Source organism: Hippocampus bargibanti, linkage group LG02 (assembly GCF_051943395.1).
Source record: "Hippocampus bargibanti isolate YZ-2025 linkage group LG02, ASM5194339v1, whole genome shotgun sequence".
Taxonomy (NCBI): Eukaryota; Metazoa; Chordata; class Actinopteri; order Syngnathiformes; family Syngnathidae; genus Hippocampus; species Hippocampus bargibanti.
Window position 1 is genome coordinate 27,640,230 of NC_142735.1, and position 24,831 is coordinate 27,665,060.

The 24,831-nt window shown below is 42.7% G+C and overlaps 1 protein-coding gene across 4 annotated transcripts in view; it reads left to right on the forward strand.

Annotated features, from left to right (window-relative positions):
* dennd4c (DENN domain containing 4C) overlaps positions 1–24,831 on the forward strand; it is a 40,155-nt gene that overhangs the window by 2,062 nt on the left and 13,262 nt on the right. For 2 of the 4 annotated variants that reach the window (XM_088990646.1, XM_088990647.1), the window contains exons 2-23: positions 10,500–10,814; positions 10,890–11,142; positions 11,279–11,348; positions 11,425–11,594; positions 13,281–13,522; positions 13,627–13,693; positions 13,785–13,843; positions 14,998–15,142; positions 15,382–15,557; positions 15,636–15,736; positions 15,804–16,028; positions 17,148–17,293; positions 17,474–17,512; positions 19,053–19,183; positions 19,271–19,403; positions 19,495–19,701; positions 19,779–19,907; positions 19,983–20,130; positions 20,196–20,300; positions 20,387–20,491; positions 22,391–22,522; positions 22,598–23,625. In XM_088990646.1, the coding sequence (XP_088846772.1) occupies positions 10,516–10,814; positions 10,890–11,142; positions 11,279–11,348; positions 11,425–11,594; positions 13,281–13,522; positions 13,627–13,693; positions 13,785–13,843; positions 14,998–15,142; positions 15,382–15,557; positions 15,636–15,736; positions 15,804–16,028; positions 17,148–17,293; positions 17,474–17,512; positions 19,053–19,183; positions 19,271–19,403; positions 19,495–19,701; positions 19,779–19,907; positions 19,983–20,130; positions 20,196–20,300; positions 20,387–20,491; positions 22,391–22,522; positions 22,598–23,625 (4,110 nt within the window). In that variant the 5' untranslated portion in view covers positions 10,500–10,515. The remainder of the gene's footprint in view (positions 1–10,499; positions 10,815–10,889; positions 11,143–11,278; positions 11,349–11,424; positions 11,595–13,280; positions 13,523–13,626; positions 13,694–13,784; positions 13,844–14,997; positions 15,143–15,381; positions 15,558–15,635; positions 15,737–15,803; positions 16,029–17,147; positions 17,294–17,473; positions 17,513–19,052; positions 19,184–19,270; positions 19,404–19,494; positions 19,702–19,778; positions 19,908–19,982; positions 20,131–20,195; positions 20,301–20,386; positions 20,492–22,390; positions 22,523–22,597; positions 23,626–24,831) is intronic. The other 2 variants (XM_088990648.1, XM_088990649.1) reach the window with 2 other exon arrangements.

Sequence of the window (24,831 nt, forward strand, 5' to 3'; positions counted from 1 at the left end):
ACTACACACAACATACCGTATTCTATGTATAATAAATGTGATATTGTATTGTAATGAAAGAAATACACTGAATTGTATCATAAAGTCACAAAGAGAGGCACATTACAAGAGGACTGTAATTAAAGAAATAAACTGTGCTGTAAAAGAAAGTTTTATTTACATTTTTGATGGTCGTTGATGGCTTATGTAAGGAGAGTCACCTTCCATAAGGACTGTTGGTAACTTAACCTATGGTGTGGCTTCTCTTCTTTTTTCTTTGGAGACTCTCCTCATCATTTTTGCTGATTAAAAACCTCTTGCTTTCACCTGTTGCTTTCTGACTTGTAAGGTCTTTGTTCATCATGTTGTTGATTGTCCTAGCCAGTCTTTTCTGGATGGAACTGTTCGGTAAAAGCCTGCACATCACACTTTGCCAACATTGCCTTCTCCTCGACCTCAGATGTTCTCGAACCATCCGTTACTGGCTTTAAAATCCTCAATAAGCGCCGAACTTTCAGGTTGGCGCATGGTGATATCGGTGTAAATTAGCCGTGCTTTCTCGCATAAAATAGCTTTACTCACGCCGGATAGCTGCTTTTCGTGGATCCAAATTAACAGACGTTTTTCAACTTCTTTGATTGCTCGAGACCGTCACTTTGAGAGCACGGAAACACGTTTTGCAACAGACGCACCTTTGATGGCTTCTCTGTTCCGAAGAATGGGAGCAATGGTTGACTTAGCAAAGCCGTGCTCGGTCACTAAATCACACAAACGCACACCTCGTTCGTGTTTTTCAATTATCTCCTTCTTCTTAGCGACGGTGATTTTATTTTGTGTCTTCTTGGGCTGAACACGAGCCTGTGGTGTTTTTTTTTTTTTTTTCGGTCCCACCATAGTAAAATAATCAGCAAAAAGCTCCAAGTAGGCAATCAACGTGTGCATTCAATGAGAGGGGGTGTGGAAAGTAGCGCCGGCTGGAGCGCTGTTCGGTCGTGTGCTTCTGCCAAAGATCACTCCGCCAGCCGTGGTGGGTGTGTATTATGAAAGTAGTGCTTATTATAAGGTTTAATTTTCATAAATTTGACGTTCTTAAGACGAAAAGTGTAAGATAAGGTGTTTGCAAGTTGAGGTCTCACTGTATTTGCATTTTATTTAATATTACACGTGTACCCCTAGTGTGGATTATCTCTGTTGCTGAATTGCAAAAGTCAATAAAAGCCTTTCAAAATAGTCAGCGGGGGTTATCATAATAGATTGAAAATTTTCATAATAATAATTGTTGCTTTTGTTTACTTTAGTTAGTTTTAAACCTTTTTTTTGTCCCAAAAATGCTTAGTTCTCATTTAACTTGTATTTTTTTAGTAGGATATATCAAATGTGAGATTTAAATTAATCTACACTTTTTAAATTTGCAAGGTTAAATAAAAAATCTGGAATAAAATTAATTAAACTACAATTTTGAAGAAATTGAGCTTCCTTTTTTCTGTACAGATAAATAATAAAACTTAAATAAATACGTTTAAAATGAACATTGAAAGCTCGTGCATGATATGAAATGACAACGATGAACAAAAATGATTTTTATTTTAGATTTTATAATAATAAATAAATAATCATTTATTCAATTGTAGTTGTACGCGTGGTTTGTTTTTCTTTTATTAATTGATTTAAAAAATAATGTTGTTTTATTTGCCGAACAAAAAAATGCTTTTTCAATTTTAGGTGTAATTATGGCATTAATTTTCTGTTCTTTCTAAACTCATTCACTGCCAGACAATGTGCAAAAACTCCAGTGCTATGGTTTTTGTCATGTTCTCTCAAATTTCAGGACTCACTGAATATTGAGTTTTCGGACTACATAAATGTTCAGTACAGCATTAGAAACCTTGGACTCTTTTCTTTCATCAGGAAAAAAAGTTAATTCCCAAGTTATATGGGTCTGGAGTTATCTGAACTTGAAATGGGGGTGGCTGTACAAAATAGAATACAATACATACATATTGATTTATACAGCGCTTTAACAACAGCAACAAGTTGTAACAAAGCGCTAACATGGACAAAAGTCAAATGCTGCCCCCTCGTGGATGGCAAAAAACATTGCCAGAGGTCTGGCAAGCGCTTGATCGGTACCCCCGCAAGAAAAACTAAAATCTCAACAAATTCGTGAATGGTGCTCCTCCTAATGATTTTCAATTCCCGAATAAATTTGTGAATGGCGGTGAATGAGTGTATAATCTGAATAGCGTGAATACAGTAGTCTTGCCGTTTTCTATCTTTGTGGCGATCCACTTCTTTTTTGACAATCCTGCGATGTTTTTGTGGTTCAGTTAATGTAAGGTTGTTCCACAGTAGCAGTCTGAATCAGCGTACAGTGAGACCTCAACTTGCGAACGCCTTATAAGACGAACTATTCATCACACGACCGTCAAATTTATGAAAATTAAGCCTTATAATAAGCACTATTTTCATAATACACACCCACCACGGCCGCTCCATCAAGCACACGGCCTTCGGATCTGGCGGAGTGATCTTCGGCGGAAGCACACGACCGAACAGCGCTCCAGCCGGCGCTCCTTTCCACACCGCCTCTCTCTGAATTCACACGTCCATCGCCTCCGAGGAGCTTTTTGCAGATAATTTTACTATTATGGGACCGGAAAATAAACACCACAGGCTCTTGTTCAGCCTCAGTTCAAATGTGGTGTGTTACTATGAATAAATTGAAGAAAGTACCAGCCGTACACGTCTACTCTGCTCTGTCATCCAAGACTTGGGGTGCATTCACGTTCGAGAATAGCGCACGACTTCTTATGACTCTAGGCTGTTTGGAAAGCATTGTCTAACTGAATGAGCAGGGACAAACACTTGCCAACGTTTCTGTGTTGCGACCCTTGAACGCACCCCCTGTCAAGATGCGATAGAAGTGATTGTGATTGGCTAAAGGGTAGAGTCATGTGTCATGGTAAGCCAATCAGAGCTAGTGTTTTCACACGCACCGCAACTGCGTGTCAATAGTCACGCTAAATTGTCACGTGCGAGTTGACAGCTCGGGCGTGGCCGCCGCTCGCAACACTTCAATTTCATTTCATTTCAACGAGTCACTGTCACCTCACCAGTGACATGATTACGACGAAAGTGCATCGCTATGTCATGTGCTGGCAAATCCAACAGTTTGCTTTGCACGAGGTGATTGTTAGACGCGAGTGTGCCATTTTATTCGCCCCTCCCGCCTTCTTTTGTCGCGTTTTATTCCGCCTCCGTGGAATCATCGCACTCGCGCCTTTTGTTGTAATAAAATCTCTGCCAGCACCTACGGGACTCACAGTGAATGCAGATGACATCGAGGAGCTTGTTGCTGACCATAATGAGGTCATCAACACAGAGAATTTGATTTGCCTTCAAGAGGACAAGCAGAAGCAGGCCATTCAACAGTTGATGTGCAGGCTTTTATTGAACAGTTCCATCCAGAAAAGGCTATGAGAATCATCAACAGGATGAACGATAATGTGATGCCTCAGTTTCGTAAGACCTTACAAGTCAGAAAGCAACAGGTGTCATTTAAGAGCCATCAATGACCATCACAAATGTAAATAAAGTGACTTTATTATACAGTGCAGTGTATTTCTTTCATTACAATACAATAGCACATTTATTATACATAGGATAAGGTAGGTTCTGTGTAGTTTTAAGGCTTATTTAGTTGAAAAGTATATTTTATGGAAACCTGGGAACGGATTATACCCATTTTAATGGTTTCCTATGGGATTTTTTTTTTAGATACACACTTTTCGCCTTACACACTCTGTCTGGTAACCAATTAAGTTCGTAAGTTTAGGTCTCACTGTACTATAAAAACACTTACATTGGCACTTAATGGCCCCGGCCAGACTTGAGAGTTGTTTTTTTTTTCGGTCCGCTTCTTCTGCCGACACTTCCCGTTGAGCGTTGTCGTGTGTCATTGACTGGAACGGCAGACCAACGACGCTGCGGCTGACAATTATTTTGTTCTGGGATTGCAGTCGTTGATTCAAATAAATCAGCTTAATATTCAGACTCATCGTTAAGACAAAAAATAAAGTCGAGGAAGCCACTCTAAAATAACCCCCCCGTCCACGTTTGTTCCTGTGACTCACACTGCGCTCCCTTTTCGCACACCCGAGCTGAGTAAACACAAGCAGTGGCTCAAGTGAAACTCCCCCTGTGGTACAGTAAAATATTAAATATAACTCAAATAAAATAAAACATATACAGTGAGACCTCAACTTACGAACTTAATTGGTTCCCAGACAGAGTGTGTAAGGCGAAAAGTGTGTCTCCCAAAAATTAATTTCCCATAGGAAACCATAAAAATGGGAATAATCTGTTCCCGGGTTTCCATAAAATATACTTTTTAACTAAATAAGCCTTAAAACTACACACAACATGCCTTATTCTATGTATAATAAATGTGATATTGTATTGATTGCAATGAAAGAAATACACTGCATTGTATCATAAAGTCACTTTATTTACATTTGTGATGGTCATTTATGGCTTGATGGAATGGTGTTGGAGGTCGAAGGTCAAAGGGAACTGCTGTTTGCAAAGAGAGACGCATTACATGACGACTGTAATTAAAGAAATAAACTGTGCTATAAAATAAAGTTTTATTTCCCTTTTTGATGGTCGTTGATGGCTTATGGAAGGAGAGTCACCTTCCATAAGGACTGTTGGTAACTTAACCTCTGGTGCTGTTTGGTCGTGTGCTTCCGCCGAAGATCACTCCGCCAGCCGTGGTGGGTGTGTATTATGAAAATAGTGCTTATTGTGAGGTTTAATTTTCATAAATTTGACGTTTGTAAGACAAAAAGTTTGTAAGTTGAGGTGTTTGTAAGTTGAGGTCTCACTGTATAATATTATTAACAGTGACGTATGACCTTGCATCACACACTATCCTGTGCCGTATTTCTCACTAACTTTATGATATGATATTATACTATATATATATATGAACTCATTCACTGCCATTCCCGAATTTATTCGGGAAATGAAAAGCATAATGTGGAGCGCAATCCCCAAATTTGTTCAGGTTTTGGGTGCCAATAAAACGCTGGCCAGACCTCTGGGAAAGTTTTTTTCCCTTCCATTAGGGAGTAGCATTTCCCTTTTTTTCCATGTTTGTGCTTTTTTACAGCTTCAGCTGTTGTTGAAGCGCTATATGAACGAACATGTATGTATTGCATTGTATTTTGGACAGCCGCCCTCATTCCAAGCTCATATAACTCCAGACCCATATAATTTAGGAATTAATTGTTTTTTTCTGGTGAAAGAATAGAGTCTAAGGTTTCTTACGCTGCATAGAATGTTTATGTAGTCATGAAAGTCAATATTCTGTGGGTCCTGCAATTTGAGTGAAAATGACAATTACCATTTTTTCACATTGTCTGGCAGTGAATTAGTTAATATTATTGTCTGTGTAAGCTCTCAGTCGTACAGGAGTGGTCCATCGATGAGAAGGTTTCTTCAGCCGTCATCTGTACAAAAGTGAAGGTTTCGGACGTTTCGCCTCCTATCCAAGAGGCTTCGTCAGCAAACTAAAGTCTGACTGGTCGTATCGGCCCCATTTATATATCCCTAATGTCCAGACATGGTGGCGCCGGACACAGCTATGATAGGTCCCTACTCTCAGGTTGGGGGGGGCACGGGACCCCCCCCTGTGGCCCCACTGATTGTTCCTACATTCCTGACTAACGATTGGCCTATTACACCCACTCCCCCCGGTATCACCTCATCAGCATAACGACCCTCATCAGCATTGCGAAAGTTGCCTAACCTGTTTTGCCTGAGCAGGCTATTGTATGACCGATCCAAATTGAACCTCACACCACCAGACCGGTTTAATGAAGGATTTTGTTGTTTTATAAGAATCGCCTCTTTTACCCCCCTTTCAAACCATCTATGTTCTTTCGCTAAGATTTTAACCTCATTGTCGTCAAATGAGTGGTTGCTAGCTTTTAGGTGCAAATGTACTGCCGATTGAGGTCCACTAGTATTATCCCTGCGATGTTGATAAAGTCTTTTTTTGAGAATTTGTTGAGTCTCCCCAATGTACTGCTCTTTACAATTTTCATTCTTACAATGTATGGAATAAACTACATTACTTTGTTTTTCATTTGGTAGCCTATCTTTTGGATGCACTAATTTTTGCCTTAACGTGTTTATCGGTTTGAAATAAGTAGGAATTTTATGTTGCCAAAGGACTCTTTGTAATTTTTCAGAAACTCCTGCAATGTACGGTACTGCTACTCCTCTCCTTTTAGAATCTTGAGAATTATTGGTTTCGTTCGCTATTCTTTCTTTCTGACATTTGTTGAATGACCACTGAGGGTACCCACAGTTAGTGAGTGCTCTCCTGATATGTTTTGACTCCTTTTCTCTACCTTCAGTGCTAGTTGGTATTAGTTTAGCCCTATGCTGGAGGGTTCTGATAACTCCTAGTTTATGTTGTAAAGGGTGGTTAGAGTCAAAAAGTAAGTATTGGTCAGTGTGCGTAGCCTTCCTAAAGACATCTGTTTTTAGCGCTCTGTCCTCTTTTATAATTACTTTACAATCCAAGAAGGCTAGTTGGTTCTCTTGAATGTCCTCACGAGTAAATTTAATGTTGAAGTCTACAGAGTTGAGATGATCTGTGAAGGATTGAATTTCTTGTTTCTTAATTATGACAAAAGTATCGTCCACATATCTAAACCAGTGTCTAGGTTTTGTCCCTGGGAAGGATGTGAGGGCCTGTTTCTCCATCTCTTCCATGTAAAGATTAGCCACTATGGGTGAAACTGGTGAGCCCATAGCACAACCATGGATTTGTTTATAAAATCTTTCCCGAAATTGAAAATTGAAAATACGTTAATATTATTGTATTGATATTGGGATGAATGAGGCTAGTTTTATTTTTTATTTCAGAGGTTTCCACGTGTATGTGGCAAATAAAAGTTGACCCAGGAGTCGTGCATATTTTGGTGACAGGTTGATTACACTTAAGTGTGGAGGTGCTGGTTTGCTAGGTGAGAAGGGAACAACGATAAACGGAAGAAAAAAAGCTTGATTTTGAAAAGAGCTCCGTCTCTTTGCCGATGTGGGTGCCACTTGTACGTGTGACGTGGTGAAGACGCCGGCGCCCAATGTCACGCTCGGCGGCTGCAAGTGGACGGATACACGGGCCGCTTGGCTCTTTTGTCTTTGATAGATGATATCATTGTGGACACCGTCCTCAGTTGAGTTCCATGCACTTGCTGTTTGCTTCTCTTTTTCATCTGGGTCGCAACCATGTCGACATTCAAGAGCAAGTTAAAGTCAAGGCTCAGATTCTGAACGCTACCTACTGTCCAAATGGTTTTGTTGTGAAAGGAAAGTTGAATCGCAAGCAAAAGTTGTCGTAGCCTTGAAGATGTAACGGCCTGTGCATTAATCTCTGATTATAAAGTAGCGCCAAATCAGTTTGAAAATATATTTTCTTCCTTTTTTAAAGATAAGATCACTGTATGGTAACAGTGAACTCAGTACATATACAGTAAAGTCTTGTTATATCGATATTCTCGGGAGTCGGAAAAAAATATCGATATAACTGGGCTATCGATATATCCGATCCTGCGGCATGTAAATTTTCTCCTTGCGTTCATAGAAATAGTATCGTAATAAGCAGTACTATCGATATAACCGATATCGATATAACGAGACTTTAGTGTAGTTTGACAGTATTTTACACTTCTGCTTAGCTTAATGCTAGCAAATAGTAGAATGTATTACTGGTTGGTTAACAAATAGAATATGTCGCTTCCAACATCAATGAGTTATTATCTATTGTAACATTTCATTGTTTATAATGATAAAAACACACGGGAGTTTTAGCAAAAGCTTTGTTGAGCTATTTTCCCGTGTGTACTTGTGTTGATTACGTTTCAGTTTAAGGTGACCTCAATTATGTTAGCGTTCCACTTTGGAGACTTTATTGAAATCACCAAAGTGGATAGTTTTCAGGAAGAAAAGTACAAAAAGACTTGGTATTTTGTTACAATAATGATCAAGCAAACCATAACGTGTCATTTTGAGGAACGAAAGTCCGCTAACTCCATGCTAATATCACTTCTGGGCAATTTTTTTGTACCATATATATTTTGTACCATTTTGCAATGTAACTCAATGAGAGACAGGTGTCCAGCCAATAATGCCGTACAGTTCAGTTCACGTACGCTACGCATCCAATCGGAGCAGAACGGCGCGAATGCGCCCTGCCCATACGTGCCGTTCAGGTTAGGCCACAGTGTACACATCTGATGTTGCTCACAGTGGTCCTCGGAGTGCTCAGAGACCTTATGTGTCTGCTCAGACACATGCAAAATTAGAGGGAACATTGCTCCTGGCTAGCAAAAATTAGCACGGATGCTGTTGAATGTCTGCTAGCTTAATGCTAACAAGCGAACATATGTTGTTATGGTTGTGACGGTTTATGTTATCACTCAATTCACTTTTTCCTGACATTGTTGTGAGGCAGCTGTAAGGAATGTTCCATATTCCAGGCTTATTTTCAGCAAGCTGGACTCTCAAACAATTCATTGACTCGGACGGGCGGTGCGCCGACTTTGATCCCTGAATGAATAAATAACTCATGATAAGCTGCACCTCAAGATTGAAGCGCTCTCGTTTCATTGTGTGCATTCTGGCTCCAACAAAATTGGAATCAAGTGTGTCACGACATCCAGGGGTATTGAAATAGTGACTTCCTCACGGCGCTGAGTCACCGCTGGAAAAAGTGAACTCTGTCAATGGAGGCAATCTTTTCAAATGCGCTGTCAAGTTTAGTTTCCAGAACTTATGATGCAAAAAAAAAATGTTTCCCTGCACCGCTATCCGCTCTCCATTTACACTGAGTAGGGGTGTTGTTTGGAATTTTCGACCCTCAGCTGCATTTTTGAGCATACCTTGGGTCTGAAGGGTCCATTGACATGTTTGGATGCGCTCATTTCATTGTGGCGCAGCAGCTCCAAGTTGTGATTTCTGCCTCCTCGTTGCATTTGACGTCCAACCTGTCGGTGAGTGAATCAATGTCCTACCCGTGAATCTCAGTGAAGAGCTCCCACCTGGCTGAGTCAAAGCAGTCCCGAAGAGCTTCTTCAGCCTCTGTGGACCATCTTGGTGGGTTTGTACACAGGCTGGAGATATACCATATTGTGGTCTGCTCTTCTGAGAGGGGGCAGGGGGAAAGGTTTGTACGCATAAGTCCAAGATGTTATGGTCTCTGGTGGCACAGGTTACATATTATGTGGATGTTGGGAGGGAGGATTGCAGGGAAACGTGGTTGAAGGCCCCTGAGATGATGAACAAGGCGTTGGGGAACTGGGTTTGCAGCCAACATTTGCCGTTGAGGGAATGTACGGCGTAATGGTTATGACATGTGAGAATTCCCGCGGCAGGTAATGCGGCCCGAGGCTAACGGCTAGCAGCTCATTGTCGCGAGTGCAGAGTTTTTCTTTGACCGTGATGTGCCCAGGGTTGCACCATTTGTCATTTATAAACACAGTAATTCCCCCCTCCTTTCTTCTTACCGCTTCTTACCGCTGCCTGCATTCCTGTCCGCTCGTACGAGTTGTATTATTATTATTATTAATATTATTTTTATATCATATATGATAGTTGTCCATGTTAAGCTGTTTGCTTCAGCTTCAGCTGTTGTTAAAGCGCTATATACATCAATATAATAATAATAATAATAATAATAATAATACATTTCATTTTAAGCGCCTTTCAAAGGTCTCAAGGACAGTTTACAGTCACAGACCAGCATAGGTACTATAAGAAATAAAATACAATTACAAATAGAATACAATAAATAAAATACAATTACAAATAGAAACAAGAGAAAGAGCTACACAGAAAATGCAATTTTAAATAGGTGGGTTTTGAGATGTAATATGTATTGTTTTGTAAACAGGAAAGAAAAACAACAAGTAATTCAACCAACCATCAAAACAAGCTCAATGGTCTTGATTTGAGCTTTGCCCATCACGATGACCTCGATGACGGCGAATCTGCGTAAAGCAACAATGTGTCATGATCTGGTTGGCGACCAACAGGTGGCGCTGTCGGCCCCACCTGCACAGGCGCCGGTCGTTTCCAATCAGTCACACTCAAAAGGACACCTGGCACGACCATTCGGTGTCGGGTAATTGTGAAATGTCATTGAATGCTGTCGAACACATTGTATGCTGTTGGATGCAATTGCATGCATTGTGTGCAGTGCATGTGTTTGTTTAATCTTGGCGGACTTTTAATCTTGGTTTTCTTTTGATACTTTGTGTTTTTTCCATTTCGATGATTTTGATGTTTTACATTTTGTTCCTGCTGACTTTATTTTTATACAATTTCTCAAATACAACCTCCTGCTCTCTCCTGCCTGCTTTTTGGGATCCGCACCCACCATCACCACCTTGCAAACCGTGACACAATGCTGCCAGGCTAACAAAAACAAAATGGCTCCCCCTTTGCAGGCTTACGTTAAAAGCCATGATCGAGGACAAAGGTCACCGCGTAACCGACTACTTCGTGGTGGCCGGCCTGACGGACAAGTCGGCGCCGCTGGAGCACGACCTTTCCGAGGCCAAGTGGAGCGGTCCCAAAGGCCCCATCAGCGACCTGGCCATCATCAACCGCTCTGCGGGCGAGACCGTTCCCGAGGGCTTCACCTGCATCGACAGCACCCCCGGGGGGCAGCCGGCCAACCTCAACCACGGCAGCCTCAAGAGCCCCGAGCTCTTCCTGTGCTACAAGCGCAGTCGAGGAAAACCGCCGCTCATCGACGTCGGGTACGGGATTTCAACCCCCAACGTCGGAATCTGTCCCGACGTTGCTAACGAGTCCACCTTTTCCAATCCGCTCAGAGTTCTGTACGAGGGCAAGGAGCGACTGATCCAGGGCTGCGAGGTCATCCAGGCCACGCCCTACGGCCGCTGCGCTAATGTCAACAACAGCTCGGCCGCCTCGCAGCGTATTTTTGTCACTTTTCGCCGCGCGCCGCCCGTCCAGCCGCAAAACTCCCTGGCGGTGACGGACATCTGCGTCATCGTCACCAGCAAGGGGGAGACGCCGCCGCACACCTTCTGCAAGGTGGACAAGAACCTCAACTGCGGCATGGTGGGTCCTCGTTTTTGAACGTCTTAGTTCCCGCGCGGACGTTTGAAGACCCTGACTTTCGGCGAAACAAATGAAGCAAGATTGCGATGACATGACGATGGACTTGAAGAAAAATCAAATCTTTTTTGTCTCTTAGTGGGGCTCGAACGTGTTTCTGTGCTACAAGAAGTCCGTCTCGGCGTCCAATTCCATCACGTACAAAGCAGGTGAGTCAAAAGCTTCGTCAAATGTACCCCCTGCGCTTGCCCACGTACGAGCGCAACTCTTTGTCCTTCTCTCCAGGTTTGATCTTTCGCTACCCGGAGGAGGACTACGAGTCTTTCCCGCTGTCGGAGTGGGTTCCTCTCTTCTGCTTGCCCATGGGCGCCAAGATCGAATGCTGGGCGCCAAACACCCGAGACCCTCTGCCCGTCTTCTCCACCTTTGTGTTGACCATCAGCTCTGGTGAAAAAGTGAGTCACCTTGACTTCTACTTGGAAAAAAAGGCCTGCTGGTTATTTATTTATTTATGTGTAATTTTATGTCTCTTTATTTATTTATTCATTTTTGGTTTATTTATTGATTTATTTATTCATTCATTATTTTATTTATGTATTTGTATGTTTGTGTTTGTACGTGTTTATGTATTCATTTTTTTGTGGTTTATTTATCTATTTATTTATTTTTATCTGTGTAAATTTATGTGGCTATTTATGCATGTGTTTTGTGGTTTATTTATTGGTTTATTTCTTCATTGATTAATGTATTGATATATTTGTGTATATACGTGTTTATTTATTCATTTTTGTGGCTTGTTCATTTCATTGTTTGTTTATTTGTTTATTTATTCATGTTTGGTTTATTTATTGATTTATTTCGTCATTAATGTATGTATCTATTCATATATTCATGTATATGTGTGTTTATGTATTCATTTGTTTGTGGTTTGTTTGTTTGTTTGTTTAGTTGTTTATTTATTTGTGTTGTGTTTATTTATTGATGTATTTATGTATTCATTAATTTATTTATCTATTTATGTATTTATGTGTTTATTGATTCGTTTTTGTGGTTTATTTTTTCCCGTTTGGTTTATTGATTAATTCATTCATTCATTCATTCATTCATTCATTCATTCATTCATGTATTTGTGTTTATTGATTCATTTTTGTGGTTTGTTTATTTGTTTATTTATTCATGTTTGGTTTATTGATTCATTTATGTATTTATTCATCAATTTATCTATGTATATATTTATGTATGTAGGTGTTTATTTTTTTTTGTGGTGTGTTTATTTATTTGTTTGTTTGTTTATTTGTTCGTGTTTGGTTTATTTATTGATTTATTCATCCATTTATTTATTTATTTATTTATCTATTTATGTATTTGTTTATTTATTTATTTTACATAAAATTTCTCGCAAATGACACTGTGCTGAACCTAATCTGAAATGTAAAAAATTACAATACATACATAAATACAACATTCTTGTCCAACATTCTTGTCCATTTAATTGACAAAGAAGCCGCGTCAAAAGAGCTCGTTAACAAAAGTGAGCACACCCCTCTGTGAATTTTATTGTTATTGCACTGCTCAATATATTTTTATTAAATTTGTTCAGATGCAAGGAAACTTTGTTCGAAAAAAAAAGTCCCTTAATTCAAGCATGCTGGCTCTTTGTTGAAATTTGTGGAATCCGCTTGATTTTGGAGCCATCAAGTATCTCCAGTTGGTCCACAATGCTGCCGCTTAACTCTTGACTGGTACTCGTAAGAGGGAGCACAACTCCTTCTCTGTCATCCTTCACTGACTAATTTTAGAGTTCTTTTTCAGATCCGATTCTTTGTTTTCAAATCTTTTCAAAAATGTTATCTCTTGATGCTTCCCAGCTCAATATGTAGCCTCAGTTCTGCCGAACAGATACAACGCGAGGTCCCGAGAACCAAGCGTTGCCAGTCTTGGAAATGGACTTGCCAAGCCTGCTGTCGCTTAAAAAAAAAATATTATGAATTTTTTGCCTCAGCAAGAGACTTCATTTTTAGTTTAACAATGAACTAAAAACAAAAATTCTCCATCTAAAATAGGTTTGAGCCATTTTTTACGAAAATGTGCTGTTTTTCTTCTCCGACCACCTGTTTGATGAATGTTTCCGTCTCTCTCAGGTGTACGGTTCGGCCATCCAGTTCTATGAGCCATACCCGGTGGACCTGCTGAGTGAGAAGCAGAAGATCCACTTGGGCCTGCTGACCACTGTGGAAAAGAAGATGGTCCCCAACCGTTCGCTGAAGGCCAACAAATGCATCTGCCTCCTGTCCCGTTGGCCCTTCTTTGAATCCTTCCGTATATTCCTGATGTTCCTCTACAGGCTGTCTGTCTCGGGCCCCCACCCACTGCCTATTGAAAAGTAAAGCCCTTTTCACCCCCCCCCAAAAAAAAAAAAAAAAAAAAAAAAAAACAAAGTAAAACATAAACACACTTTCAGATTGGATTCTCGATTTCTCTTCACAGACATATTTCACACTTCATGCACAACGTGTCCTTTCCATCACCGCATAGGCCTCGAATCCTTGTCCAGGTGAGCTCTTCTTTATCCCCACATCGATTCACACTCCCTTACTTATGGCGTACCCGCTTTTGACCCAATCACTGTTATTTTTGCCTTAAAGCTCTCTGCACATGACAAGTTGATGCTCTCCCAACCCGTTTCAACACCTTTACCCCTCAGGTAACACCAATCATGACACGAGGAACGTCCTATGGTAATGTTTAAAGGACAACTGACGTCTCCGGACAAGTTGTGTCCATAATTTGTAAAATGACTTCGACTGAGCGTATTTTACAAAGATTCCACCGCATATAGCTATATTTTACGTTTTAAGTCCAAAGTTTTTGCCAACAGGACCAAATTTGGTGTGTTAAAAATGTTGGAGGGGCATCCGTGGCGGATGTACTTTTTACATAACAGCAATTAATTGAAAGAAATTTCAGCGAGCTATTCTCTGTGTCACGTTTGCTTTCTTTTAATTTCGGCTGTCTTAATCATGTGATTTGGCTCATTTGAAACAATTGATCATAATTGTATTAGCATTGAAAATTGTAATTGAATATTCACATAAATTCACTTTTATTAATGTTTGAACAGAAGTAATAATTCTTTTGTTGATTGTCGCCATTTTAGATTTTTTTCAATGTAGAACATTTTTCGAATAAATTGTAGAAAATTCGGGAGCTCTTTCAGTCAATGACTCATATACTAACAACTATACTTCCTCTAGATGGCAGCACTTAGCACACGCAAGTAAGAGCGCTACTGCTATATAATAATAATAATACATTTAATTTATAAGCGACTTTCAAAACTCTCAATGTCACTTTACAGTCACAGGATAATTTTTTCGGTGGGTGAACAGCGGCAGCCACATCCGCCAGCGTTCACTCAACCCGGAACGAACTCAAATAGATTGAAATCTAGCCAGCCAGCTAATAGATAGTCAATAGATAGCTTATAGCTAGCTAGATAGATAGCCAGATGTGCCATATAGCTAATAGATAGCTAGCTACATACCTAGCTACCCAGAAAATGTATTCATTCTACATGTGGGACAGATGTTATTGATTTTATGACGGAGGTTGCGGGCCGGATAGAAATTGACCCCAGGCCGCATTTGGACCCCGGGCCGCAATTTGTCCTTGAGAATTTTGAAGGGTGCTTAGAAATTAAATGCATCATCATTATTATTATTATTATTATTATTATTATTCGGATATCTTTTGTAGTTGAATCAAACAGAAAATCCGGTTATTTTTCAAAATAAAATCCTTCAGATTCTCATATAAATGCAACGCAAGTCACCTGTGTGCTCTTTCCCCCTTCCACAGCGGCGCAGATTACGGCACCCTCTTGATGAATCTGGGCTCCGAAAACTGTGGCACATTGCTGCACTTTGTCCTGCTGGAGAACAAAATTCTTCTGCACTCGCTCAGGCCGGCGGTGCTCACCGGCGTGGCGGAAGCTGTCGTGGCGGTGAGTGACGTCGCGTTTGGTTACCAGGGGACAAGAGGCTCATGTGGGGGTGGGGGGGTAGTTGCTGGACCAAAAACGGAGACGTTGAAAAATGTGAAACCTCATCGTGATCAATCACTAGGTATTTTTCTAACATTTTGTGTTTTAAAACTGTTCATGATGTCATACGCACGGTGCGAAACCCCTCCCACCCCAAAGAAAAAAAAACATTAAATACCTGATTGCTCTTCCCTCCTCAGATGATCTTCCCCTTCCAGTGGCAGTGTCCCTACATCCCCCTGTGCCCGCTGTCCCTGGCGGGGGTCCTCAATGCCCCGTGTCCTTTCATTGTAGGCGTGGACTCCCGCTACTTTGACCTTTACGACCCGCCGCCAGACGTGGTCTGCGTAGACCTGGACACCAACACCATCTACTTGTACGTTGCCACTTTCTCCTTCTCCAACACGAACACACACACACACAGTCGGTAAAATGTCTTCCCGGTGACTCGCAGGTCAGATGAGAAGAAGCACAACAACTGGAAGAACCTCCCCAAGAAGCCCTGCAAGAGTTTGGTCAACTCCCTGAGCAGCTTGCACCATCAGATGGCCACAGGTACACACACAGGGACCCCAAAGCAACTCCCTCCCCCCTCAGACTGCCTTTGCTCAACTTGTTTCAGTTTCAGTCCGTCAAACGGCGCAGACGGACTCGGCGGTGGACGTGACGCCCATCGAGGCCGACTTCACTTGGCACAAAAAGAGGACGGGAGTAGAAATGGAGATCCAGGAGGCCTTCCTGCGTTTCATGGCCTCCATTTTGAAGGGCTACCGTTCCTACCTGAAGCCCATCACGCAGGCGCCGTCCAAGAAGGCCACGGCCGCCGACTCCCTTTACGATCTGCAGGGTAAAGCGGACCAAAAAAAATAAATCAAAAAATATTGCGTATGAATGTTGGAATGCGGAATGGAAAATCACATTTAAAAAGTGGAAAAGCTATATTGAATCGGATCAAAAATTGCTGGTGAAAATACAAAATGATGCGGAATGATAAATTAGAATAATGAATGACTCGTATCAAACAAAAATATCTCTCTCTCATACACATATACAGTCCCTGACAAAAGTCTTGTCGCTTATCCAAGTTGTATGAACAACAAATAATAACTTTACATGTAGTATCAGAAATGGCTTATATGAAGGGCAAAGCCCTCAAGATTATGCTTATTAGACCAAAATAAAGTTTAGTATCATTCATTGAGTTTTATCATTTAATTAGGACAGAAAGGTCAGATTTTGCTTGGACAAAAGTCTTGTCGCATACAAAAATAATGTAGAAATGATACATAAATTTAATTTTGAAGACACAAATATGCTCCAATAACGTCAGAACATAAAGTCATGATGCCTTAGAAAAAGAATTAATATTGTGTATGACTCCCGTGATGTTGGAGGACTGCATCCATACGTCCTGGCAATGACTCAATGAACTTATTGATGAAGTCATCTGTAATGGCAAAGAAAGCAGTCTTGCAGAACTCCCAGAGTTCATCAAGATTCTTCGGTTTCATCTTCCAACCCTCATTCATCTGACCCCAGACATGTTCAATAACGTTCACGTCTGGTGACTGGGCTGGCCAATCCTGGAGCGCCTTGACCTTCTTTGCTTTCAGGAACTTTGATGTGGAGGCTGAAGTATGAGAAGGAGCACCATCCTACAGTAGAATTTGCCCTCTCTTGCGGTTTGGGATGTAATGGGCAGAAAGAATTTCTTGATACTTCAGGCTGTTGATGTTGCCATCCACTCTGCAGATCTCTCGCACAACCCCATACTGGATGTAGCCTCAAACCATGATTTTTCCTCCATCAAACTTGACTGTTTTCTGGGTGAATCTTGGGTCCATGAGGGTTCCTACAGGCCTTCTTCAGTTTGGTGGAGGCCAAATTAATGTCTAAAATAGGGACGCGACTCGCTCTCTGCTTCCACCTTCCCTGATGGACGACATATTTGATTGGTCCTTTGCAGGCTTTCTCAAGAGCCAAGACCGCGCCCACCAGAAGTTCTACTCGCAGCTCACCAAGACGCAAATATTTATCCGCTTCATCGAGGAGTGCACTTTTGTCAGCGACAAAGACACCGGCTTGGCGTTTTTTGACGACTGCGTTGAGAAGGTGACTGCAAGTCATCAATCCGTGTACTCCCCCGTACTCCCACTCCTCCTTTTCTGACCTTACACACCAACACTTTTTAACCCCGATTTAGTTTGATTCATCGCTTTTGTCTGCTGGGAGTCTAACCAAAGTTTTCTCTGATCCATCCTGTTGCCTTTACTGTCTTTCAACTTCTCACAGCTCTTTCCTTCGTATAAAATCACCGACAAGGGCACCAAGGTAATTGCCTCTTCTGGTATGAAATCTTTTTTTCCCTCTTTACCTAATACAGTGGTACCTCGGTTCTCGAACGCCTCACAGTTCGAACAAGTCGCTGTTCGAACAAAATATTCGAGATATTCTTGCTTCGGCGTTCGAACATCAATCGGTGTTCGAACGCCAATACGACGCGTGAGTGTGTACGCGAGGGTGGGGAGGTGAGCGGCGCACGGGTGTATCGCTCTCTCTGTGACCAACTGTTGTCGCGTGCGGCCGTCCAACGTTTGCGTTGTGTTGCCTGATTAACACTACGAGGACTCCACTTACTCAGCGGCTTTCAAAACTCTGAAGTACACTTTTGAGTCAGGGTGTAGTCCAAAGCAGGCTTCTGATTGGCCGCCGGTGCCGAGTATGCAAATTGCCAAACGAACCTTCGAAGACGCGAAAAATTATGACACATAATGTTTGTTAAATCCTCTCGCAAGTTGCCAAACGGACGTTTGACAATTTGCATACTCGGCACCGGCAGTCAATCAGAAGCATGCTTCGGACTACACCCTGACTGAAAAGTGTACTTCAGAGTTTTGAAACCCGCTGAGAAAGTGGAGTCAACGTGGCTCGTAGCGATTTGTTACCCGCTTACTACGCCAAAAAGCAAATGGCACACGAGGGTGCAAAATGACGCCCGGAAGATGACATAAATTTACGGGACACAGGGAAAATACCTCGGACCGGATACATTCGCGCATCGATGGAAGAGTCCAGGTACGGTGGCAAGGTGAGTCAATCATCCGCCATTGGCGAGGTGATCGCGAACCGTATAAATGCCCCGTGTCCGTGATTAGAGAATTGACAGCAGGTGGCCGTGATTAGAGAATTGACAGCAGGTGGAGAACGGCCGGGAGAGGCAGCCCCGCCCCCCGCTGTCAAGTGACAGGAGCAAAGAGGTGGTTTCGGTGTTCGAAAAAAATCGCTTTTCGAACAGGATCCTGGAATGAATTATGGTCGAGAACCGAGGTACCACTGTACATGAAATAAAAAATAATATACAGTAAAGTCTCGTTATATTATTTCCGAAAAAATTTATTCCCCAAAAAGGTTTTTTTCCCCATGGAAATAGTAAAAAGGGACTAAATAAATCATTACTTTTCTATATTTTATTTTTTTTTCCCCCCAAAAGGTTTTTTTGGATATGTTCTTTATATGTTCTTTTTATTTATTTTCCCCAAAAAAGGGCAAATATGTTTATACTTCCCTTTTTCCCCTTTTTCGGGAGATATATATTTTTTCTTTTTATTTATGTTTCCCCCCAAAGGGGAGACTTTTCATCCAAAAAAAGGGACAAAATATGTACATATATATATATATATATATATATATATATATATATATATATATATATATATATATATATATATATATATATATATATATATATATATATATATATATATATATATAATATATATATATATATATATTTATTTATATATTTATATCAAAGGGGAAAATATATATATATATAAATAAACAATATATTATATATATATATATCTGGCAGGTGGAGGGGGAATTGTCAGAGGACACCCGACTGTTAGAACTGGACGAGTCGCAGAAGAGCGAGCACACGGTCTTCGTGATGCCTCCCGAGCCTCCGGCCGAGGACGGGCATGAGCCACGCCCGAAATATACGTAAGCCATCAATAAAAAAAGGCAGACAACCCGAAAACCTGAAATATTGCATTTGCATGCCTGCGTCCTGTTTTTCGCCCCGTCCAGTTACAAAAGTTTCCCCCGGCTTAAGATGGAACTCTTTGACCGCCCCCGGGAGCTTCGTCCCGCCATCAGCAGCAGAGCGGCGGGCGCCAGTCTCTCCAGCAGTCCCGCCCTGCTGGCAAAGCGCACCAAGCAGGTGTCGTCAACGCTCTTGCCTTGGCGCTCCTCGCCGTCCTCTCCCAACTCACGCTCTCTCGCCCGAACCACCCCTTCCCACTTCCCACCAGGAGATCAAGCTGGCGTACAAAATGGCCAAGCGTTTCTACGGCGACCCACAGCTGTGGGCCCGCTGTCTTTTCAGCCACTGCTACAGCCTGTGGTTCATATGCCTGCCGGCCGCGGTCCGTTTAGCAAAATCCAAAAGCCGCGCCATGCAGCGAGCGTACAACGTCCTCTTGAAAATGAGGACCACCGAGGTGGAGGTCTTGGATGAGGTTCGGGTCCACTTAAGTCGGCATTTCGCCAACTTGGAGGCGCATGTTGCGGCCTAAACTTATTTTTTTCTGCCCAGGTGTGTTACAGGGTGGTGATGCAACTCTGCGGTGTTTGGGGTCTTCCCGTGATGGCCGTGCGAGTGCTGGTGGAGATGAAGAAAGCCGGCGTTCACCCCAACGCCATCACCTACGGATATTACAACAAGGTCTCCGCGAGATATCTGTCGTTGTATTCGGCGACGTCGCTCGGAAGCCTGAACGTATTTGCGCTTCCTTCCCAGGCCGCCTTGGAGAGCCCCTGGCCAAGCCGCACCCGCAGCGGCCTCTTTATGTGGACCAAGCTTCGAAACGTCCTGCGGGGGGTCGCCCAGTTCAAGTATGCGCTGAACCGCTCGTCCTCCGGAAAGAAATCGGCCGCATCGAAAAAAGGTCGGTGCCAAAAATCCAGCTGCCATATACGCAGTCAAGCGCTTATTCTTGCATTTGGCGCCTAGGGGGCGTGTCCTCGGACCGCTTGAGCCGCTGCAGCGCCGATAGTTCGGGGGATGTCAACGTGCAGGAGCATCTCCTGCATGCGGGAGACGCCGGACGCAAGCAAGGTAACAAAAGTCCTCGTCCAAAAGCTGACACTCTTGCACCTTAGTGGGATATACTTAAAACATCTGACCCCCCACCCCCCACCAAGCAGGTAGCCAGTCGGATCAGGGCTACGGTTCCAAGGATGAGCTGCATCAGGACGTTGCCGACCACCTGCACTCGGCTGACCTGGGAAGGAAAGAAAGAATGCAAGGTACCTTGTGCTCAAATAGAGACATTTTTTATTCTTTTATTTATTTATTCACGTATTCATTGATAATAATAATAATAATAATGATAATAATAATAATAATAATAATACATTTCATTTAGAAGCGCCTTTCAAAACTCTCAAGGACACTTTACAGTCACATGATATTTTTCTGCGATTTATTTATTTATTTATTTATTTATTTGGTTGGTCAGTTAGTTAGTTAGTTAGTTAGTTAGTTAGTTAGTTAGTTAGTTAGTTAGTTAGTTAGTTAGTTTTAACACCCAGCTCCTACAAAAAAAATGTGAGAAAAAAAGAACAGGTTGCCATGAGCAAACATGACAAAAAAAATCCCGAAAATTGTTTGGGTTGTGTTTTTCTGTCTGACAAAGTAATGTCATACCTACAGATAAAATTGAAAATGGAATAAAAACAAAAATATAGCCAAAACTTACAACAATTAAAATCACTGTTATACATGACCTGTCAACGCTTAAGCACTTGTTTATTGTTTACTTTTTGGCACAAGACCCGCTGTTTCTTTTATTCATTTAATTTATTTAATGTTTTATTTGTGTGTTTATTATTTAATTATTTTATTTATTTTATTTTTTTAATATTAATAATTAATTATTAATTTTAGTATTAATTATTTTAACATGAATTATTTGTGTGTCAGTTATTTTGGTGTATTTATTATATATGTATATTTATTATTATTTATTTATTATGTATTTGTAGTTTGTGTGTTTATTTAGCTATACAGTGATACCTCCGCTTACGAACTTAATTGGTTCCCAGAAAGTGTGTGGAAGGCGAAAAGTTCCTCTGCCAAGCATTTATTTCCCATAAGAAACCATTAAAAATTAGAATAATCCGTTCCCAGGTCCCCATAAAACATAATTTTCTACTAAATAAGCCTTAAAACTACACAAAATATACCTTATTTTATGTATAATAAATGTGCCATTGTATTGTAATTAAAGAAATAAACTGTACTGTATAATGAAGTTGTTTTATTTACCTGTGTGATGGTGGTTGATGTAGTTGCCTCTTGATGATATCCGAGTGAAGTTGCCGTGCTTTCTCGGTGATATTACACTCACTCACACGGTCCCCTGCGAGCTGCTTTTCGTTAATCCAGATCAACAGAAGTTTTTCAACCTCTTCTATTGCCTGGGACCGTTGTTTGGTCAACACAGAAACACCCTTAGCCACACCTAGCAATGGTCGACTTAGCATACTTGTACTGGGACGCTAAGTCATACAAACGCACACCTCGTTCGTGTTTTTCGATGATCTTCTTCTGCTCGACCGTAATTTTCTTGAGTGTCTTCTTAGGCTTAACACTAGCCTGTGGTGGGGTCTTTTTCGGTCCCATAATAGCAAAAAATACTCCACTCGATAACAAACCACATCTGCAGTCAAAGAAAGGGGGTGTGGGAAACTAGTCCGCCAGCCACCGTGGCGCTGTTCCACCGTGTGGTTTGGTGTTCATTTGCCGAAAACTAGTTCGCCAGCCACCATGGCGCTTTGTGGTTTGGTTTGTCCGCCAAAAACCCGTTCGTATGCAAGATTATATTCTCTGCAAATTTAATGTTCGTAAGGTGAAAAGTTCATAAGCTAAAGCATTCGTAAGCCGATGTATCACTGTATTTATTTAGTTATTTATGTATTTATTTATTTTGCACATCAACAAATACTCCGTATTTAAAAAAACAACTAAAATGAAGCATTTAAAAAAAATAAAAGTGAACAAATTTCCTCTAAAAACACAACTGAATTAAAAATTATAATTATTTATAACAAAATCAAAACATGGTGGAAGGAAATAAAAGCTGAATTTTTCATTGCACTGGTCGTGCTTGATTTGCAATTAATGGGTGGGTACCTCTAAACCAGGAAGTGACGTGGCTGGTTCGATGGATCACGGCGCCGCCACGGCAGCGCCTTGCAGTCCCATCGACTCGCACGCGTCTGGCCCCAGTATTGTGAAGTTGGCCACCGGGAGCTTGGACGGCGGCAACGAATCGGGTAAGAGGGAAGGTGGTGCCACAAGGTTGCACCGTGAGGAGGGATACTCATCTGCGTTTCTGGAATCTTCCACAGCGAAAGGAAAGCTGTTTCGGCGGCACAGCAAGGTGAGCAATGTGTCCCTTCCAGAGGATGACGAAGCCGCCGGCACGGCCGATCGGTCTCCGAAGCATCGTAAGAAAGCCTTTGCGGAACGCAGCCGAAGTTTCAGCTCGGAAACGCGAGCCGGGATGCTCTCAGAGAAATGCGTGGACCAGTTGACCACCCAACTCGGTGCAGACGCCCGCATCCTGGCCGCCGCACTTTCGGCTGGACAGCCGGCAAACAGCCCAGGCGGTGCGTCCAGAGCGCTGTTCAAAGATTTGGAGGAGGAGCCTGAAGACTTTCAGGGACTGATTTTGGGGACGCTAACGACTAAGGAAGAGAAAGACGTGGTGAGGGATGGGGTGGCTGCGGAGAAGCCCGCAAAGAAACGCGGCGAAACCAACGAGGAGGAGTCAGCGGTGCGCGCCGCCACACTGGAAAGGGCGGACGTGGAAGCAGGCTCAGACCCGCTTTCCCTGCTAGCGTCGGAGAACCAGCAGTCAACCTCCGTGACGAGCCAGGAAGCCCCTCGCACAACACCCCCCGCGCTCTCCCGCAACCTGGCGGAGGAAATCGAAATGTATATGAGCCTGCGAAGTCCCCTGGGCGGCAAATCCACCAGTATGGAGCTCAAAGAGGCCCACCCGGACGCCAACCCGTCCCTGGAGCGGAGGTCCAGTCTTCCCTCGCCAGCCCCGCCCCCACCCACAGCCGATGCCCCCAAACGCAGTCCCGCCGCCGTCACCCGCTCCAAAACGTTTGCGGCTAAGACCACCAAAACCAAGGCCACTGTCAGCCGGGGCGCCGTCAAATCGTCGTCGTCCCTGTCGCCGCTCATCAAGTCCCCTCAGGGAGGCTCGCTGGGCTCGGTCATCAACTCCATTTCCACCATCAAGATGGACAACCTGCTTTCGGGCCCCAAAATCGACGTGCTCAAATCCGGAATGAAGCAGGCGGCCAACGTGGCCAGCAAAATGTGGGTGGCCGTCGCCACCGCTTACTCGTACTCGGATGACGAGGTGAGAACTTTACTCCTGGTCAACAAAGCCAGCTATTTTTTTCTTTTTTTATGGCAATACAGATGATGAGCAGCCGTGGGGGGTGAATAGCCAAGATCTGGCCACAATATTTGTTGTCAGTCTTCTTTTCCTTTCGGCTTTCTTTTCCCTTCAGGGGCCACCACAGCGAATCAATGTCCTCCATCTAACCCGGTTTTGTGCACCCTCTTCTCTCACACCAGCTAAATTTATGTCCTCTTTGACCACATCCATAAAACTCCTCTTCAGTCTTCCTCTCGGTCTCCTGCCTGGCAGTTCCAGGCTCAGCATCCTTCTCCCGATATAGTCGCTCTCTCTCCTCTGGACATGTCCAAACCATCTCAGTCTGGCCTCTCTGACTTTCTCTCCAAAGCCTCGAATATGAGTTGTCCCTCTAATGTACTCATTCCTGATCCTATCCAACCTGGTCACTCCCAAAGAAAACCTCAACATCTTGAGCTTTGCTACCTCCAGCTCTACTTCCTATCTTTTCTTCAGTGGCACTGTCTCCAGTCCAAACATCATAGCTGATCTGACCACGGTTTTTTACACTTTTCCTTTCATCCTAGCTGAAAGCCTCCTATCACACATCACACCTGACATTTTTCTCCAGCCGCTCCAGCCTGCCTGGACACGCTTCTTCACCTCTTTTCCACACTCTCCATTGCTCTGGACAGTTGACCCCAAGTACTTAAAATCCTCCACCTTCTTTATCTCTTCTCCCTGTAGCATCACCCTTGCACTTGGATCCCTCTCATCACACACATGTATTCCGTCTTGCTGCGACTGATCTTCATTCCTCTCCTTTCCAGGGCATATCTCCACACCTCTAGTTTCTCCACCACCTGTTTCCCGTTCTCGCTACAGATCACAATGTCATCTGCAAACATCATGGTCCGAGGAGATTCTTGTCTAACATCGTCTGTCAGCCTGTCCATCACCATAGCAAATAAGAAGGGGCTCAGAGCTGACCCCTGGTGGAGTCCCACCTCCACCTTAAATTCCTCCGTCACACCGACAGCACACCTCACAACTGTCTGACAGTCATGATACATGTCTTGCACCGCTCTGACATACTTTTCTGTCACTGCAGACTTCCTCATGCAATGCCTCAGCTCTTCTCTGGGCATCCTGTCGTACGCTTTCTCCAGATCTACAAAGACACAATTCTATTCCTTCTGACCTTCT